The sequence below is a fragment of the Salvelinus namaycush genome, chromosome 14 (genome assembly GCF_016432855.1).
Source record: "Salvelinus namaycush isolate Seneca chromosome 14, SaNama_1.0, whole genome shotgun sequence".
Taxonomy (NCBI): domain Eukaryota; kingdom Metazoa; phylum Chordata; class Actinopteri; order Salmoniformes; family Salmonidae; genus Salvelinus; species Salvelinus namaycush.
In genome coordinates, this window is record NC_052320.1 from 6,635,092 (window position 1) to 6,656,170 (window position 21,079).

Below are 21,079 nucleotides of genomic sequence, written 5' to 3' on the forward strand. Positions count from 1 at the left end.
AGATAACACTGTTAAGTGAAGAATTTATGCTGTTGCAGGCAATCAAGAGGAAACTGACTGAACGACAACAAACTCCCCAGCTCTCCAAATGGATGTTGGCTATGAGACCCGAGTTGCCAATGCATTGACTTTTGTTCGCTATACATTTCGGGGGTTGCTATTCACAATGACATTGAACAATGACATTGTTCTGTCTCACGATTCCCGAGCATGAAACGGCACAGGGGATGTGCTGTGTGCTGTGTGGCTATTTTGACGAAAAACTGATTTCATGGGATCGAATGGTGGGCTTTTGCACAGATGGGGCTCCATCTACACTAAGTTTGGGGTCACTTAGAAATGTCCTTGTTTTTGAAAGAAAAGCAAAAATAAAATCCCTTAAAACTAACATCAAATTGATCAGAAATACAGTGTAGACATTGTTAATGTTGTAAATGACTATTGTAGCTGGAAATGGCTGATTTTGTATGGAATATCTACATAGGCGTACAGAGGCCCATTATCAGCAACCCTCACTCCTGTGTTCTAATGGCACGTTGTGTTAGCTAATCCAAGTTTATAATTTTAAAAGGCTAATTGAGCATTAGAAAACCGTTTTGCAATTATAATAGCACAGCTAAACACTATTGTTCTGATTAAAGAAGCAATAAAACTGGCCTTCTTTAGACTAGTTGAGCATCTGGAGTATCAGCATTTGTGGGTTCGATTACAGGCTCAAAATGGCCAGAAACAAATAACTTTCTTCTGAAATTAAGGCTATTCCATGCAACAAATTGCCAAGAAACTCAAGATCTCGTACAATGCTGTGTACTACTCCCTTCACAGAACAGCGCAAACCGGCTCTAACCAGAATAGAAAGAGGAGTGGGAGGCCCCGGTGCACAACTGAGCAAGAGGACAAGTACATTAGAGTGTCTAGTTTGAGAAACGCCTCACAAGTCCTCAACTGGCAGCTTCATTAAATAGTTCTCGCAAAACACCAGTCTCAACATCAAGAGTGAAGAGGCGACTCCAGGATGCTGGCCTGAGCCATATCTCAGACTGGCCAATAAAAAGAAAGCATTAAGATGGGCAAAAGAACACAGACACTGGACAGAGGAACTCTGCTTAGAAAGCCAGTATCCCGTAGTCGCCTCATCAATGCTGACGTTGAGACTGGTTAGCTGGTACTATTTAATGAGACAGAGGGGCACAAACATTTCCAGACCAATGGCCACTCAAAACATGCCCATTGTTTCACCCCACAGCAAGAGCTGCCACATTTATACAATAGACAATTTCTTTCCGCCATAACGTTATCGAACAAATTACAAAGGAATATCAGCAGAACTTGTAACCTAATTTTGCTTCTAACTTAGTTTTCATCAAAAGAATAACTCTTGTGAACTATGACAAGACGTAATAAACTGATTTGAATATGTCGCAAGAGAAAAGATAATTTGCACTTATTAAATTCGCCAGATCATTTTCCATCAATGGATGTTGATTAAACTTATTTGACAGCTATAATGAATCGATACGGCATGAGGGGGTATGGTATATATCCAATATACCATGGCTAAGGGCTGTTCTTTAGCATGATGACCCAGTGCCTGGGTGCCTTATTGATATTATAAACTGTTTACCAACGTAAATACATTTTTTGTCATACCCATGGTATATAGTCTGATATACCACTGATTTCAGTCAGTCAGCATTCAGGGCTTGAACCCGGTTTATAATTGTAAATAAATCCCTTTTGTGCATAACTATAGATAAATCCGACAGATTTTTGAATGATGAAAGTTGGACAGAGGATCTTGAAATCTCTGAGCAATAAACACTTGGACAAATATATATAGATATTTTTTTTAATCTTAAGCTATTTTCTGGCAAATGTGCCATTATTATAAGCCAGATGTTAAGACTACTGTAATATTTGTGTTTTGGAGAATATCACCAGGCAGGAAACGGGATTACAGTTTAGTGTCGTTTAGTAATGTAACGTTCGTCGTCGGAATGAGACCTAAGCGCAGCGTGGAAAGTGTTCATGATTTAATGTTCACAAAAACACTCAAACAAAATGACAAAAGGAGAAAACGAAAGCGAACAGTTCTGTCAGGAAAACAACCTAAACAGAAAATAACACCCCACAAAACCCAAACGGAAAATGAAAACGTATATATGATCCCCAATCAGAGACAACGATAGCCAGCTGCCTCTGATTGGGAACCACACGCGGCAAAACAACAAAGAAATAGAAAACATAGATTTTCCCACCCGAGTCACACCCTGACCTAACCAAACATAGAGAATAAATAAGGATCTCTAAGGTGACAAGTAAAAACATCTTGTGACCTTCAACCCCCGGGCCAATAGCAGCATGTGCACTTTATATTAGGTGTCGTAACATAACACTGCTGTGATAAATTACTGCTTAGTAACAGCATAGTAACTAATATAGACAGATATAGATCACCGATACTACAACTACAAACAGCCCATTTGCGAGATTGACTTGTCATTTCAAAAGGTTTAGGTTTATGATTGTAATTCAACTTTTCCATGGTTTGCTTAGATAGATGCAGGTAGCCTATAGCCCCTGATAGGACTACATCTTCAGATAGGCTACACTAGCCTGGGCAAAATGTAGGCGAGATGTAAACTGAACAATTTAGCAGCTTGCTTAGTTCAAATTAACAGACTAATTTATTCAACATGAATAGTTTGGCAATTTCGAAGTAAGAAGTAATTGTGTTTCCCAATAGCCTCCTGGAATTGGTTACTGAGGATGGGGTCATAATTTCAATCACTGAATTAAATATGAATATGAATGTATATGATCTGAATATGCTTGTCAACAACAGACAGTGTTAATTTGTTGTTGTTTGTTTTACCTGTTGCCTAATCTGACTGTTACCTTCAACCTATTGTGTTCTAAAAACTGATCGGCAATTCGATAGAGCTTTGATAGCTACGACAACAATACACTGAAGTTATAGGATATTTATTCAATCTGTTTGCCAGCTCCAGGTAGACTACACAAGTGGCACAAATTGATTTGCAATGACTCCAGTGATATAGTTGTTTCAACATATTTATTATATCAAATGGTAGCCTACAGTGGCCTGCAATGACATAGAAATGAATAGGCTACTTGATGGCCAACAGATGCAAATGTATCCTATCATTTCCCACATGTAATGTCAGTTTCAGAGGCCTTTTACCCATAACAGAAGCACGCGAGGGGGTTCCATAACTTCCATTTCAAATTTCCACTCAGGCATAAGAAGTTAAATAGTCTACCTACAACTGGTAAAAAGTTGTCACACACCTTTGTCTTCCCTCACTCACGTGACTCAGCCAATAGTGGACTAAACCGCATGCTCCATTGCTCTCTTAGAAGTATCCCAGAAACCATGAATCCTACCCAATATTCTCATCTCACCAAAGAAGCTAAATACATAATTAAATACTACCTCCATGAAGAGGAGCAGTTCACGTAATTCTGGCTCTTCAACCCCATTACTCCTCAAATCTAATAGCAATCACTCCATTTACCTCCCATATTTCTGGCACTGAAATAGAACGTGTTCCACTGTCTCCATCTCCTCCTGACAATGATCACACCTCCCAGTCTGATGTTTTTCCTCCAATTTCAATGTACGGTTGAGCCTTGTGTGTCGAAGTCGCCTATGCTTCCACTTTCATTTATTTAGGGAGATTATCTAATCCCATGACACGCAGCAGTCTCCTATTTACTTGTTAAGGGAGGTTATTTAATCACAAGCGCATGTAGCCTACGTCAACAATTTTTTTTATTAAATCAGCTGATTTCCTTTTTCTTTTGCAGCTTCAGATAATTTAAAATAATTGTATGAGGAAGTGAACAACGGTCATCACTAGTTACCACAGCCACAATGTCGTAAACCCCACTTATTTAAAACATGTATGTGTTTTAAATGTGATTTTAAACCTAACCTTAACAGCACTGCTAAAGCAATTCCTAAACCTAACGTTAAATTAAGACCAAAAAGTTCATGTTTGTTTTCATGAATTTCTATGATATAGCTTTGTGGCTGTGTTAACTAGTGGAAACCAATAATGTATGCAGTGCATTTGGGAAAGTATTCAGACCCCTTCCCTTTTTTCCACATTGTTACGTTACAGCCTTATTCTAAAATGGATAAAATAAATAAAAATCCTTATCAATCTACACACAATACGCCATAATGACAAAGCGAAAACAGGTTTGTAGAAATGTTTACAAATGTATTAAACATGAAAAAGAGAAATACCTGATTTACATAAGTATGCAGACTCTTTGCTATGAGACTTTAGCTCAGGTGAATCCTGTTTCCATTGATCATCCTTGAGATGTTTCTACAACTTCATTGGAATCCACCTGTAGTAAATGCAATTGATTAGACAGGATTTGGAAAGGTACACACCTGTCTATATAAGGTCCCACAGTTGACAGTGCATGTCAGAGCAAAAACCAAGCCATGAGGTCGAAGGAATTGTCCTTAAAGCTCCGAGACAGGGTTGTGTCAAGGCACAGATCTGGGGAAGGGTACCAAAACAATTCTGCAGCATTGAAAATCCCCAATAACACAGTGGCATCCATCATTCTTAAGTGGAAGAAGTTTGGAACCACCAAGACTCTTCCTAGAGCTGGCTGACCGGACAAACTCAGCAATCGGGGGAGAAGGTCCATGGTCAGGGAGGTGACCAAGAACCCGATGGTCACTCTGGCAGAGCTCCAGAGTTCCTCTGTGGAGATGGGAGAACCTTCCAGAAGGACAACCATCTCTGCACCAATCAGACGTTTATGGTAGCGTGGCCAGACAGAAGCCACTCCTCAGTAAAAGGCACAGCCCGTTTGGAGTTTGCCAAAAGGCACCTAAAGGATTCTCAGACCATGAGAAACAAGATTCTCTGTTCTGGATGAAACCAAGATTGAACTCTTAGGCCAGAATGCCAAGCGTCACGTCTGGAGGAAACCTGGCACCATCCCTACGGTGAAGCATGGTGGTGGCAGCATCATGCTGTGGGGATGTTTTTTAGCGGCAGGGACCGGGAGACTAGTCAGGGTTGAGGGAAAGACGAACGGAGCAAAGTACAGAGAGATCCTTGATGAAAACCTGCTCCAGAGTGCTCAGGACCAACGACCACCTTCCATCAGGACAACGACCCTCAGGACAACGACCCTAAGTATACAGCCAAGACAACGCAGGAGTGGCTTCGGTACAAGTATCTGAGTATTCCGGACTTGAACCCGATCTAACATCTCTGAAGAGACCTGAAAATAGCTGTGCAGCGAGGCTATCCATCCAATCTGACAGAGCTTGAGAGGATCTGCAGAGAAAAGTGTGAGAAACTCCCCAAATACAGGTGGGCCAAGCTCGTAGTGTCATACCCAAGAAGAGTTGAGGCTGTAATCGCTTCCAAAGGTGCTTCAACATAGTACTGAGTCTGAATACTTTTGTAAATGTGATATTTCCGTTTTTTTATTTTTAATACATTTGCAAAAATGTCTAAAGAACTGTGTAGATTGGTGAGGGGGAAAAAAACAATACATTTTAGAATCCGGCTGTGACGTAACAAATGTGGAAGTCAAGGTGTCTGTATAGTATCTGAACACACTTTAAATGGTAATCCTTCAGCCAGGACAGCCTAGCCATAGGTCCAGGGAAGATGGTACAGCTCAATGACATGAAAGAAGGTCCTGAGATTGCTACTAGATTGAATGTCTCAGTGCACACAAATGGTCTTTCAGTGAATTGGTTTTAAAGCACCAAAGTGCTGACTATCGCCTTGGCTTGATCGTACGTGTTGAAGTAATCATCGACGTGCCATTGTTTTACAAAATCAAGTACATTGTTGTGAAAGATGAGCAACTTATATTGGTTGGCTCACCCCTTGAAACTCTTTGTTTTGATGACCATTTCCATGCATTCAAAGTCGTATTGAAGCGAAGTGGGCTGTGTATTTAATGTCAATGTCACACCCTGATGTAGCAGGCTATACCCACCTAGCAAAATGTAGTTGAAAAGACGACTATGCCCGATGTCCAATCTCTGTTTGGTTTTGGTTGAAAGTTTCAACGACTTGAAAACAACTTAATTTCAACGTACTTGCAGCCTATACACATGAACGCAATATAAAAAAAATTGGCACATGGACAATGTTATTAACAATCATACATCACTCCAGTATTTACACACAGTACTTCTGTTCAACACTAGTTCTAATGGTCTTTATTACACTACTGAAGAACCATGACTCGAATCATCACCTGCTCATATTTCAAACGTCCATTATTCCATGCCTTACCATTAAGTGAATTATTGCCATTACATTTTAACTTCTTTGGGACTGGGGGACAGTATTGAGTAGCTTGGATGAATAAGGTGTCCAGAGTAAACTGCCTGCTACTCAGGCCCAGAAGCTAGAATGTGCATATGTGACAGGTTAAAGGAAATACTAATAGCCTGTTATACATTAAAAAGTATTAGTAAGTTCATAGTATGTGAGGATCTTAAAACATCTAAGGTTAAGTAGATCATGCATTCAGTATTAGTTGATAGATTGATAACATTTATATAATTGTGTTAAAATCCGTCAAGCATACAAAGTGAGAGGAATGTGTAAACGTTATGTTGATTACTTTATTTTGTCGTGGGTAAAAGTGTTAATCTGTGATCTACTAAATGCTCTTAATCTATGAGCCTGAGATCGATTGCTCTGGTCTCCACGGAGAAATCGCGGTCTTTTTCTCATTGCACTAAAAGTTTCAATGAGGTAACATTACCGTATCACAGTCGAGATTCTTTCTCCCCTTTTTCAGGTACGTTATTGATGATAAAAAAGAGTAATTTAAATGTAATAACTCGCTAACATGTCAAGAGTGTTTAAGGTGTGTCTTAGTAACATATTGAGAGAGTTAGTTAAGTTTGCAGAGAGTAATATAAGCCTCGTACTGCTACGTAGCTGCCATTTTATGTCGATTATGAATGAACATGTGCGTTGTTAATAAGATATTTTGCGGCATTATTTGTGTAATTGTTTTTCAAACACTTTATTGCCTGTTGATAAATTGAGTTATGGTTTACTGAGTTAAAGCTTTGTGCTTGACAGTTATATTGAAAATAGTATTTGTTTCAGTGATGTACAGTGTATACTGTTATGACTTGAATAAGCCTTGTACCCTACAAAACTCTATTTCCTGTAGATCTGTTATTCTGTAAAATGTGTTACTTTTGTAAAATGATTGCACTAAAAGTTTCAATGAGGTAACATTACCGTATCACAGTCGTGATTCTTTCTCCCCTTTTTCAGGGGTGTAACATTTATAATTAGTAGATTTGGATAGAAAACACTCTGACGTTTCTAAAACTGTTTGAATGATGTCTGTGAGTATAACATAACGCCAGCAGCATACCACCCTGCATACCACTGCTGGCTTGCTTCTAAAGCTAAGCAGGGTTGGTCCTGGTCAGTCCCTGGATGGGAGACCAGGTGCTGCTGGAAGTGGTGTTGGAGGGCCAGTAGGAGGCACTCTTTCCTCTGGTCTAAACAAAGATCCCAATGCCCCAGGGCAGTGATTGGGGACACTGCTCTGTGTAGGGTGCTGTCTTTCGGATGGGACGTTAAACGGGTGTCCTGACTCTCTGAGGTCATTAAAGATCCCATGGCACTTATCGTAAGAGTAGGGGTGTTAACCCCGGTGTCCTGGCTAAATTCCCAATCTGGCCCTCAACCATCACGGTCACCTAATAATCCCCAGTTTACAATTGGCTCATTCATCCCCCTCCTCTCCCCTGTAACTATTCCCCAGGTCGTTGCTGCAAATGAGAACGTGTTCTCAGTCAACTTACCTGGTAAAATAACGGTAAAATAAAAAAATAAATAAAAAATATGACAGGCAAAAACCTGAGAAAAAATCCAACCAGGAAGTGGGAAATCCTGAGCTTTGTAGGTTTTCAAGTCTTTGCCTATCCAATATACGGTGTAAATGGGGTCAGATTGCACTTCCTAAGGCTTCCACTAGATGTCAACAGTCTTTAGAACCTTGTTTCAGGCTTCTACTATGAAGGGGGAGCGAATAAGAGCTGTTTGAACCAGGTGTCTGGCAGAATGCCATGAGCGAAGTCTCACGCGCAGCCGTGAGAGCGAGCTGCGTTCCCTTTCATTTCTAAAGACGAAGGAATTGTCCGGTTGGAATATTATTGAAGATTTATGATAAAAACATCCTAAAGATGTATATAATCAATCGTTTGACATGTTTCTACGAACTGTAATGTAACTTTTTTGACTTTTCGTCTGGACTTAGTGCTCGCGCGTTGTGCATTTGGATTACTGAACTAAACGCGCGAACAAAAAGGAGGTATTTGGACATAAATTATGGACTTTATCGAACATTTATTGTGGAACTGGGATTCCTGGGAGTGCATTCCGATGAAGCTCAAAGGTAAGTGAATATTTATAACGCTATTTCTGAGTTTTGTGACACCTCTCCTCGGTTGGAAAATGGCTGTATGTTTTTCTGTGTCTAGGCGCTGACCTAACATAATTGCATGGTGTGCTTTTACCGTAAAGCTTTTTTGAAATCTGACACAGCGGTTGCATTAAGGAGAAGTTTATCTTTAATTGTGTGTTTAACACTTGTATCTTTCATCAATGTTTATGATGAGTATTTCTGTAATTTGATGTGGCTCTCTGCACTTTCACCGGATGTTTGTTTGAGACAATGCATTTCTGAACATAACGCACCAATTTCAAATGAGGTTTTTGGACATAAAGATTAACTTTATCGAACAAAACACACATTTATTGTCTAACATGGAGTCCTGGGAGTGCCATCCGGTGAAGATCATCAAAGGTTAGTGATTCATTTTAACGCTATTTCTGTCTTTTGTGATACCTCTCCTTCTTTGGAAAATGGCTGTATGTTTTTCTGTGGCTAGGCGCTGACCTAACATAAACGAAAGGTGTGCTTTCGCCGTAAAGCCTTTTTGAAATCAGACACTGTGGCTGGATTAACAAGAAGTTTATCTTTAAAATGGTGTATAATACTTGTATGTTTGAGGAATTTTAATTATGATATTTCTGTTGTTTTGAATTTGGCGCCCTGCAATTTCACTGGCTGTTGTTGAGGTGACGCTAGCGTATATCCCAGAGAATATCCCAGAGAAGTTAACAAAGGCGTTTCAATTCGGTTCTGATATGTCATGTTTACATTTCATGTAACATTTAGTAATCGTCATTATTTATGCAACCAACTGACTTTTGTTTTTTACAATTATATTGTTTGCAAACAATGGAGTAAAACAAGCTTATATTTTGGGTTGGATATTGCATCAAATTCTTACTCTTTTAATCAATGGCATCAATATATTGCAAAAGTATTGAACCCAATGATCGACCAATCAACACTCTTGCAAAACTAATGAACAAATATCTGCAAAAGCTACGTACATCTTGGTCCATCTTAGAATGAAAAACGGTACAAATTCAGTAAATAAGTAAATCAACATAGATGATGGAACATATTCCCTTTTGCTTACGTGATATAAATATTTACCATCTAAACCATGTGACCTCTCACCTCTCTGGCTGTAGAAGTGTCTCACTGTGCTCCACCCTCGCTGGGTCCTCAGAGGAGAGGAAGGCTGGGAAGGGATGGAAGGATGAATGGATCAATCATTCAACAAGTCAGTAAAATAAAGGGAGTGTTGATTAGCTTAAATATCCATCTCCCACCCATGGAGAGATCTATATTCTGTATCTTACCCTCCAGACAGTCTCGGGGTAACGAGGCGGCTTGCCTCATTCCTGTTCAGCTGATATCGCAGGGGGTGAGCGAATCATCACTGGTTCATACACAGGTCAGGGACATAGAGCCTAGTTAATACAACACTACTGTATAGAGAAATAGCAATGGCGTCTTTTTGTAGGCACTAATTCCACCATGGTTTGTTGGACAAAGCCTATGGGGAAATGAATGTCGTTTTGGTAGGGTTTTTGTATGAATGTAGAAAATAAGGTCTGTGGTAAACACAGGCTGAGGAGTTTTGTTCTATGAGATAATCATTAGCTAACGTCAATTTTGTGAATTTCTAAGCATTTATGTAATCATAAAAAGCACATAAATGCTTCATAATTCATCAAGGTCATGTTAACTGACTGATATTATCTCATAGAACAAAACGTATAATATTTCCTAAGCCTGTTTTAACCTCAGACTTATTTTAGGCATTTATCCTAAAACCCTATTCCTTCCCCATAGGAATGTCTGAACAAACCAGAGGTAACTTAACTCAGTTTTTTAGGACTACAATCTGGTGAGCTCTATAACATGCCGTCTTAACTGCCCGTGGGAAGATTAATTAAGATGTGATGGTTTGAATTAAATATAAAACTTCTGTCTCACAGACAACCTTATGTTCATAAGTGCAATGTATAACCAGAGGTGTTCCAGCTCTGAGTCTGGGTTGGATAATGATAATGCTATCTCTTACCTATCCATCTCTGAGTCTGGGTTGGATAATGATAATGCTATCTCTTACCTATCCATCTCTGAGTCTGGGTTTGATTATGATAATGCTATCTCTTACCTATCCAGCTCTGAGTCTGGGTTTGATTATGGTAATGCTATCTCTTACCTATCCATCTCTGAGTCTGGGTTTGATTATGATGCTGCTATCTCTTACCTATCCATCTCTGAGTCTGGGTTGGATAATGATAATGCTATCTCTTACCTATCCATCTCTGAGTCTGGGTTGGATAATGATAATGCTATCTCTTACCTATCCAGCTCTGAGTCTGGGTTTGCTCCTGATTTCTGGGCCACTGAAGCAGACTGGGATGTTACTGCCTGAGAGGTTACAGTCTGCCCTTTGACCTCTTGAGGAGGATCCAATGTCATCAAGCGGCTTTGTTTCTTCATCAGTGGAGTCATAAGTGAGAGCAGCTCCTTGGTCTCCTCATTCTGAGGGAGAGAAATACAGGACTGATAACAAGGCAGCCACAGCCTACTGTAGGGGTGCACCTCAATAGTCTACAGGGGCTTCCTCTATCTCCTTTCTTTCATTGTCACTCATCTGAACAGGAGACAGGGGAAAGCATTATGGTATTTGTTTTCACCCATCCAGTTTGACTAGGAAAGTCCCTGCAGTGTTTTTAATGAAACAGGCAGAGAATTGAAAGTACCCAATGCTTGCAGGCTTAGATTTACATTCTGTTTACTATCTGTCTGAGTAGTCTGACAAATTCATCCTAATAATACTGCTAAACTGCAAACAGTTGTATTGTTGTTAGATTATTTTAATTGTAGATACATTTGTCCATTGATTGCAGAGATAGAAAACAGGAAGAGAGGGGTTTTATGAGGAAGGAAACCTTGACCTACAGCTTAGAGTGAAACCAACATGTACAGTTGTATAACAGGGAATGTTAGGGAGGAGGACGTTTTAAAAGTCTATTGCTCTTTTATTTGTTCAGTTCGATGATTTGTATCTAGTCGTATACTATAACTATGTGTTTTGTGGGGGATGTTAAAAGACTGTCAACTGTAAATTATGTGTCAACAGTAATTCAGTAAAAAGGTGCTTTTGGGTGAATGTGTTACCCACAGAACTGTGGATAGAAGTGTATTTACTTGCTGGTAGTAAAACCTGTTTCACAAGGGAAATAAAGAAGTGATACTATCTAGGCTACATTTCTAGGGTCAACTCAGCAGAACGTTTTGAATTCATGCATATTGTGCAGTTGAAAGTCATGCTGACAACCACCTTAATGATTAGTACAACTTGTGTTCTAATGTTGTATCATGCAGGCGCCATGTGTGGGTTCAGTGTATTGTGGAGGCGCCACGTGTGGGTTCAGTGCCCTTTTAGTGTTGTCCTTGTCCTTTCCCCAGAGTTCCCAGTTTACCACAAGTTCACCTGTTTAACAGACACAATCATTGAGATGTCTTATGGTTAAAAGCAGGGCTTGAATTGAGGGGGTATGTGAGGATATAGGCCTAACTCTTGTTATAGAAATGGGCAAAAAGCGTATGCTGCCCCTTGTTTGCTAAGCCTTAGTAAAAACAACAGTCCAGATTATATAAAGCGATATAGGCTTTAACAATGATGAATTCCACAATTATTTCTGCATAGTCCACTAGACTATCGAAGCTCTTGCTCACCCTCAACATATAGAAAAAGACCAAAAAGATAGAATCGGTACAGAAGCGGTAATCATAGACCAAACAGCTTAACAGATTTTTATTCAGGAGAATCGCACTGAATCAGGCTATTCATCTCAGTGTATCTGAGTTCTTATGCGTAACCTATAGCCTAAACGGAACCGGAAACACCCCTGTCTATTTTGATCACAGATCCTGACAAAGCCTGCACATTTCAGCTATATTTTTCATTGATTCAGCCCACTATTGCCTACAGATTTGATACACATGAAGCCCTATATTTAATCTGGATTTCACAAAAAATAGCCTGACTAGGATCCTTTGACTTCTCCCTGCGCCATATGTGTTCCCAATTACTGTCACGTCCTGACCATAGTTCTTATGTGTTTTGCTTGTTTTAGTGTTGGTCAGGACGTGAGCTGGGTGGGCATTCTATGTTGCGTGTCTAGTTTGTCTGTTTCTGTGTTCGGCCTAATATGGTTCTCAATCAGAGGCAGCTGTCAATTGTTGTCCCTGATTGAGAATCATATATAGGTGGCTTGTTTTGTGTTGGGGATTTGTGGGTGGTTGTTTCCTGTGTCAGTGTTTGTGCTACACGGGACTGTGACGGTTAGTTCGTTTGTTATTTTGTATAGTGTCTTGTTTTCGTGTATATTAAATCATGGAAACTTACCACGCTGCACATTGGTCCTCCGATCCTTCTCGCCTCTCCTCGTCCGAGGGGGAGGAAGAGCTAGACTGCCGTTACAGAACCACCCACCAAACTCGGACCAAGCAGTGTGGCAACGGGCAGCAGCGACAGCAGCAGCGGTACCAGGAGGAATGGACATGGGAGGAAATTCTGGACGGTAAAGGACCCTGGGCAGAGCCAGAGAAGTGTTGCTGCCCCAAAGCGGAGCTGGAGGCAGCAAAAGCGGAGAGGCGGCATTATGAGGCGCTAGCAAGGCAGAGCGGCTGGAAGCCCGAGAGGCTCACCCCAAAATTTCTTGGGGGGGGGGGTGGCTAAAGGGGAGTGTGGCGAAGTCAGGTAGGAGACCTGGGCCAACTTCCCGGGCTTACCGTGGAGAGCGAAAGTACGGGCAGACACCGTGTTATGCGGTAAAGGGCACGGTGTCTCCTGTACGTGTGCTTAGCCCGGTGCGGGTTATTCCACCTCCTCGCACTGGCCAGGCTAGATTGAGCATTGAGCCAGGTGCCATGAAGCCGGCTCAACGCGTCTGGTCTCCAGTGCGTCTCCTCGGGCCGGCATACATGGCACCAGCCTTACGCATGGTGTCCCCGGTTCGCCAAAACAGCCCAGTGCGGGTTATTCCACCTCCCCGCACTGGTCGGGCTACGGGGAGCATTCAACCAGGTAAGGTTGGGCAGGCTCGGTGCTCAAGGGAGCCAGTACGCCTGCACGGTCCGGTATATCCGGCGCCACCTTCCCGCCCCAGCCCAGTACCACCAGTGCCTACACCACGCACCAGGCTTCCTGTGCGTCTCCAGAACTCTGTTCCTCCTCCACGCACTCTCCCTATGGTGCGTGTCTCCAACCCAGTACCTCCAGTGCCGGTACCACGTACCAGGCCTACTGTGCGCCTCAGCAGGTCAGAGCTGCCTGCCTGCCCAGCGCCGTCTGAGCTGCCTGCCTGCCCAGCGCCGTCTGAGCTGCCTGCCTGCCCAGCGCCGCCAGAGCCGTCCGTCAGTCAGGAGCCGCCAGAGCCGTCCGTCAGTCAGGAGCCGCCAGAGCCGCCAGTCAGTCATGAGCCGCCTTCCAGTCATGAGCCGCCCTCCAGTCATGAGCCGCCCTCAAGTCATGAGCCGCCCTCCAGTCATGAGCCGCCTTCCAGTCATGAGCCGCCCCTCAGTCCGGAGCCGCCCCTCAGTCCGGAGCCGCCCCTCAGTCCGGAGCCGCCCCTCAGTCCGGAGCCGCCCCTCAGTCCGGAGCCGCCCCTCAGTCCGGAGCCGCCCCTCAGTCCGGAGCCGCCCTTCAGTCCGGAGCCGCCCTTCAGTCCGGAGCCGCCCTTCAGTCCGGAGCCGCCCCTCTGTCCGGAGCTGCCCCTCTGTCCTGAGCTGCTCCTCTGTACTGAGCTGTCTCCTCTATCTAGGGGGGACCTTTGTGAAGGTTCCTAGACCAGGGTCGGGGGCCAGGGTCGCCACTCAAAGGACGCTAAGGAGGAGGACAAAGACAATGGTGGAGTGGTGTCCTCGTCCTGCGCCGGAGCGGCCACCGCGGACAGATGCCCACCCAGACCCTCCCCTTGAGTTTTAGGGGTGCGTTCGGAGTCCGCACCTCAGGAGGGGGGTACTGTCACGTTGGGTGGGCATTCTATGTTGTGTGTCTAGTTTGTCTGTTTCTGTGTTCGGCCTAATATGGTTCTCAATCAGAGGCAGCTGTCAATCGTTGTCCCTGATTTGAGAATCATATATAGGTGGCTTGTTTTGTGTTGGGGATTTGTGGGTGGTTGTTTCCTGTGTCAGTGTTTGCGCCACACGGGACTGTGACGGTTAGTTCGTTTGTTATTTTGTATAGTGTCTTGTTTTCGTGTATATTAAATCATGGAAACTTACCACGCTGCACATTGGTCCTCCGATCCTTCTCGCCTCTCCTCGTCCGAGGAGGAAGAGCTAGACTGCCGTTACAATTACGCTAAATGTTGTCCTATTAATAAGCTTGGAATGTTTTCCTATTTATTTTCATAGGCTAACCGGTGTCAGAGGAAGGCCCTAAAAATTGTCAAAGGCTCCAGCCACCCTAGTCATAGACAGTTCGCTCTGCTTACGCATGGCAAGCGGTACCGGAGCGCCAAGTCTAGGTCCAAAAGGCTTATTAACAGCTTCTATACCCAAGCCATAAGCCTCCTGAACAGCTAATCAATTGTCAACCCAATATTATTAATTAACCAGGTTGTCACCGAAATAATTAGAATATAATAGTAGCCCTATCTTTAAAAAAAAAAAATCTTTGCTGCCAATACTGTTTTCTATGTTTGTTTTTAACTTAATACTTTGGGATACTAGTGCACAAAAAACACTGACAAATACAGTGTTTTACTCCAATCTGGCAACCCTCATAAAATCCTACATAGCAACTGTAATATGCCAGAAACCAATGTTAAGAAACATTTGAATATAGATCACATTTACCACAGTGTACAGAATCTGTACGTACCTCAGGTAGCATTTGTAATGATGAGTGCGGTCAGAGCTTGAATCTGTGGGAGAGAATAAACCAGTAATGAACAAGGACCGTGTGAAAGTGAAGCTATAGTTTCATAGCACTTTGACCATATCTTAGTTGTCATCATTGCATTGATAACGTGAAGTAATAGAACATACACCTTTAGTCATATGGCTGAAGTTCTTGACAACTCACCATCTACAAAACTAACACCTGCAAGATGCTGTACTTACTTCTGTTTCATTGTACTACATTGCTTGGTGTTTCCTCTAAATCTGATGATGCCTAATAGAAGGAAACATATTACTCAATAAAACATTTCTAGTTCAGCCCCAGAGTAAGTAGAGCAATAATAACATCTGCTCAGCTAACCTTAGCACAGTGACTGTTCAACATGTAGATTATATCAACATACCTCTACAGCATTTACTGTCACTGGAGAAAAAGTCACTGGTGTTGGACTTTTTCTCCTCCTTAGAATTACAATTCTTATTATTATTATTATTATTATTGCAGGAGCTATTAGGACTGATGCCAGAACAACACCAATGATGAGTCCAGGTTCTATTTGTGAGGATTGTGGTCCACATTCAGAATTGGACAAATGAGTTCCTGGTCTAAGTTCTTGAAGACCTAAGGATTTACACCTGTAACACATAATGTAACAGTCTGCGACAGCAATTTGATCATTCAACTTCCCGTTCAATTGTAGATTTGTACTGTAGTATATTGTATTATTTATCTTAGACTTTTGATTTATGTAAATGTATGTGAACTTACTCTGTGTGTGGCTGGCAGGATGTAAATGATCCATCTGAATAGGTGTCACCAGTACAGTCAGAACACATCGTATCTGTAGATGTTGTTCCTGCACAAATACATCATTGCATTTCATTTTCCCCCTACTAATTATATTATATTTACTGTTAATGATTATTCACACTGAATTTACCAACTTGACTCAATTGAATTATGACAACACAATTAGTATTATGAGTGAGACAGAAGACCAACCTGTGTGACTGATGTATTGACCAGGTTTACAGCTGCGGTGTCTCTGGGCTGCTCTACAACCATCCTTAGTTGGGTCTAGACAGTAGAACCCCTCCAGTGTCCCACAGACAGTGTCTGATGAAGGTCTACATGGCTGCTTTACCATCAAACCCAAACCTATAGAGAAAACATGGCATGTATTATCTGATGTAGATACAACTGACATATCCTCATAGAATAACAGCATAGACTAACATATCAGTGTTTGTGTCTTGGTTTCAGTACAGACACACAGGACCACTCTTACCTGGATCACAGTTGGTACACAATTTGCATTTTATGAGACCATTGGGCTCATCAAGGAATGTAGAATCAACACAGGGCATGCAGCTGGTGCTGGTGAATTCAGTACAATGCCTATGTACACAATTTCCTGGGGAAGAGAGAATCACAATGTCATGTTTTTCTGTTAGTGTTGATGTATTAACGTCTGGTGATTCATATCATGTAAAGAGGTTCCTTACCTGGTGAACACATGGGGCAGCATTCATCCCATATTCTGTACTCTGCTCTACCACATGCAATACAGGATCCAATGCTTTCAAGCACCAATATAATAGTTATCTGGAAGTAAAGAAAATGTCAGAAAACAAATCACAAAAATCTAAACTGATGGTGTGTTTTCATAAAACTTACATAAGTAGTTAACATAATTCTAACCCAAATATTCACATTTCAAATAAAATTAAAGTAATTATATGGGACCATTTTAAACAGTATTTTGTGAGTGTGGTGGCGCCCCCTGGTGTGATTTTATTTGTCTTTAAAGGTGTGATACCAGACCCTAAACCTAGGTCAGCGTTTCCCAAACTTGGTCCTGGGGACCCCAAGGGGTGCACGTTTTGGTTGTCGCCCTAGCACTACACAGCTGACTCAAATAACCAAAGCTTGATGATGAGTTCATTATTTGAATCAGCTGTGTAGTGCTAGGGCCAAAAACTAAATGTGCACCCTTTAGGGTTCCCAGGACCGAGTTTGGGAAACGCTGACCTGGTGAAAATGTACATCTCTCCACCACGTGTTTTCTAAAAGGTTTCTTTAAAATTGACAGAACTAGTAGGCTAAAAATAACTCTGATTTATATTTCATAGGGGAAATATTTAAATTGATAATTGTTTTTTAAACATGCCAAGCAAATCAGAAAAGTTTCACTTACAGTCCATATCAAGGTTCCAAACTGTGCCATGGTTCCTCATTCCTCTCCAACTCACTGGAAGACCCACACGCTGGATTTGTGAAGTACTTAGGAGTTTTGAAGTATCGAGATGAACTGACCTGTTGAATTCATGTATTTTAGTACATATAAATCTAATCCTTTAAATTAGTAAATGATGATATCTTACTGAATTGAGTCACTGAAGAAAAAATGAATAAGCTAGTTATCAACTTTGAGAAGTATGACACAGAATTAGGCGTGTAGTTATTAGAGAATGTTGCCATCTTTGACACTTGATACAGCTACGACCGGAAGTGATTTTTGTAGCAGGTTAGGAGAGCATTTCCGCTAACACTAACCTCTTTCCTAACCTTAACCTAACCCTCCTAACCTGCAGTGTATAACATCAGTAGTACACTATAGTACAGAGATTTCCAACCTTTACTGTACCAGTGAGTGAAGAAACATGGTCTCCCTCCTTTTTAACCAGCTCTTTTTAACCAGCTCATGTTTAAAACAAATACATGTTAAAACACCACTGGAGTCTGGAGATACAACTCATCACTATAACTGGGCCTCTGAGTCTGTTTTCTCCCTGTTGTCCTGTCTGTCTCTGCATCTCTGCTGTCACTGTCCGTCTGTCTGTGATTCTCCTTGTTCTGATCTGTCATTCTGTCTGTAACTCTGTCTGTAAATTTGTTGTCACTCTGTCTGTAACTCTGTCTGTAACTTTGTTGTCAATCTGTCAGCCTGTCTGTCTGTGATTCTCCTCAGTTGTCCGTCCGTCCGGTCTGTCCGGTCCGTCCGTCTGTCTGTTTCTTCTTGTTCTCCTCTGCTGTCCCTCTGCCCTCCCTACCCTTTTGTCAGCACGTGTCACAGCAGTTCTTCTCTGTCATCCTGTCAATGACATCATCTGTATCCAAGACCATAAGGATTTCCTTTTTAGTTGCCATCAGAATAAATGCCTCCAAGTGATCATAGGATAGGGTGCTCCTGAGTCTATGTTGTATGAATTTGAGAGTTGAGAAGCTCCTCTCACCGGCTACCCGGATGACAGACAGGGTGAATAGGAACGTGTACCCCAGGCCTACAACATGGTAAGCCTCTGTCAACAAGATGTACCACCGTAGACGTTGATAACAACATACAGCACAGTTCTTACATGTTGAACAACTTGTATTCATCATCTCCACTTGTTCTTCATCATGTCCATCTGCAGGTATCTCACTCACAGTCCTGGTTGTGTACTTCTCCACTGCTGATGTTTTCAGTCTCTCCCATTGACCGGCAAAACTAGTCAACTCACACTGCAAAGTGCTGACATCTGCTCGGCTGTCAAACTCAAGCAAGAGATTTGCAAGTGATGTCTGGGGCAATCCATTATATTGTATCTCTGAGAACCTGCTGGGGTCCAGATGAGTAAAGTCTGTGTACAACGTGCCTGGTGTCAGCAAGAGCTGACAGATGCTCTCAGTGACTGTTTCCATGATGACATAGTGCACCTTAGTCTTGTTGACCCTCTCTGCATCCCTATCATGGTATCATGGCCTCTCTGCATCCCTATCATGGTATCATGGCATGGTCTTCCTTTTCTTTGTTCTCTTCTGAGGCATCTCAGCTTGCACTTCCAGTTCGGTGTGTTCATCCTGTTCTTGCAGCTTGTCAGTGGACCACTGCACAAAGCTGTTTGCAGCCCTCTTCACAGCAAGTCCCTCACATTATTTTGCAGAGCCTCTTGTGTTCCCAATACCATCCTACTGTCAGGATGTCCATGCCACTGGTTTGTAGGTACTTGGAGAGAGGGGACGTTTTCTCAAATATAGACAGAACTGTTTGGGCAGTGAAGATTGTGTTGTACCTTGAGCAGGGAATCTGTTAATGCTCTGACCTTGACACGTACAGTTGGCCTTTGACCTGCCATCTCTTCAATAGCCATCGAGGTGAGAATTACATCCACAAACAGAGCATTTTGTAGGTCGCCAAAGAATACATCCTTGGCCCACCAGCGTGTTTCTCCTATAGGAGAGAGACGTCTGTGGGAGTGTCCAGGCTCTTTTTTCCCCACACATTGATTCTTTGGTAGGACTCTGGAATGAACACTGCTTATTTAGTAGAGAGAACAGCCATAATTACTCCTATTGTGTCTGTCTTCACAAGAGTCAGGACGTGTGTGTAACACCACATGTACTTGGTTGGGAGAGTGTGAGGATAGCAAGGCAGAGAAACCATTGTACTGGTCTTGTATGTTTGCAGCTCCATCGGTAGCATTACCAATACATTTACTAATGTCCAGTTGTATTGTTTCAATGACATCTTTATCAACTGAACAAAGTACCTCCCAGACGATGCCTCGCAATTGACAACGTCAACAAGTGGCTTGTAGTTTTGGACGTCAAAGCAGGAAGGGAGCCTCTGCCTCCAGACTGATGCAGACTCATGCGATGGTGCCTGTAAGAGCCGGCCAGCAGCGGAGAATATTCTCTCCACACTTGCAGAGCCACTGGGGGTGCTAAACACCCTTTCGGCCACTCTTGCCAGGCTGGGCAGAGATGCAGAGTTATTTTTCAAAACTTTTCTATAGTTTGGCCTAAAGGTTTTTACGCAAAATAATCCAATCAAATCGGAAAGCTCTTTGAACGTGGGAATATGCCAGGCCTACCTCGTTCCTTTCTTTTAGCATGTGCACGTAGTAAGTACACCATCATACTTTTGGGATAAGTGTCTTTTCAGATACCACAATGATCCTTTAGTTGTGGAGGTTTCATGTAGCCAGCCTGTAACAACTTCCATATCCTGCACATAGAACTATGGCATTCGGTCTGTAACTTAACAGTTTAGCACCATACCAGCAGGTGGCATCCAAGCCTTAAACATACCAGTGGACACTACATCACCGCACTCCCTCTCTTGCTCTTGGACCTCATCTTTGTAAGTCACCTTGATTTAGCACCTGTGTTTTTTATCAGTTTCTTTATGAAAATATTTAGCCAACTCCATGACAGCAGTAAAAGCAAGAGGCTGTAGCAGCACACACGTAGACTACAAATGCAGGCTGGGGCGGTCATGCCCCAAGCTCCTGAAGTGAGCACTGCTGGAGCGAAATTGGAACGGGCAAGAAGCTCGACGCTCCAACCTTTGGGAATCTCGCACTAAGATCCAGTCAAATTGAGCACGCTCTGCTCCAGCTCCGCTCACATACTCTGATCTGATCAAAAGAGTATGACATGTCATACTTTTCTGGCCAGACAGAATCAGCTACATCGGGATACATATAGTAAAACAGAGGGGCGCTGTTTCGCCCGCTAGTTTCAGCAGAGAGGAAAAGGTGAAGCAAGAGGACTCACTCTCGCCAAAATCTGTCCTGAATAAGCCCAATGTGTTTCTATGTGCATAATATGCGTGTCATCTGCATTCCCACTGTTGTGGGTGTAAAAAAAGAAAATAAAGAAAACAAATGTATTTATATAGCCCTTCGTACATCAGCTGATATCTCAAAGTGCTGTACAGAAACCCAGCCTAAAACCCCAAACAGCAAG

The 21,079-nt window shown here is 42.4% G+C and overlaps 1 protein-coding gene across 3 annotated transcripts in view; it reads right to left on the reverse strand.

Moving 5' to 3' along the window:
* LOC120059067 (tumor necrosis factor receptor superfamily member 14-like) overlaps positions 1-21,079 on the reverse strand; it is a 36,406-nt gene that overhangs the window by 11,835 nt on the left and 3,492 nt on the right. The window contains exons 2-7 of one of the 3 annotated variants that reach the window (XM_039007851.1): positions 17,544-17,662; positions 16,852-16,951; positions 16,635-16,760; positions 16,349-16,504; positions 16,115-16,202; positions 15,538-15,619 (exon numbers count right to left, since the gene is read on the reverse strand). In XM_039007851.1, coding sequence (XP_038863779.1) covers positions 15,604-15,619; positions 16,115-16,202; positions 16,349-16,504; positions 16,635-16,760; positions 16,852-16,951; positions 17,544-17,573 — 516 coding nt within the window. In that variant the 5' untranslated portion in view covers positions 17,574-17,662 and the 3' untranslated portion in view covers positions 15,538-15,603. Of the gene's footprint in view, positions 1-9,588; positions 9,653-9,773; positions 9,854-10,789; positions 15,620-16,114; positions 16,203-16,348; positions 16,505-16,634; positions 16,761-16,851; positions 16,952-17,543; positions 17,663-21,079 lie in introns of those variants that run through there. The other 2 variants (XR_005478089.1, XR_005478090.1) reach the window with 2 other exon arrangements.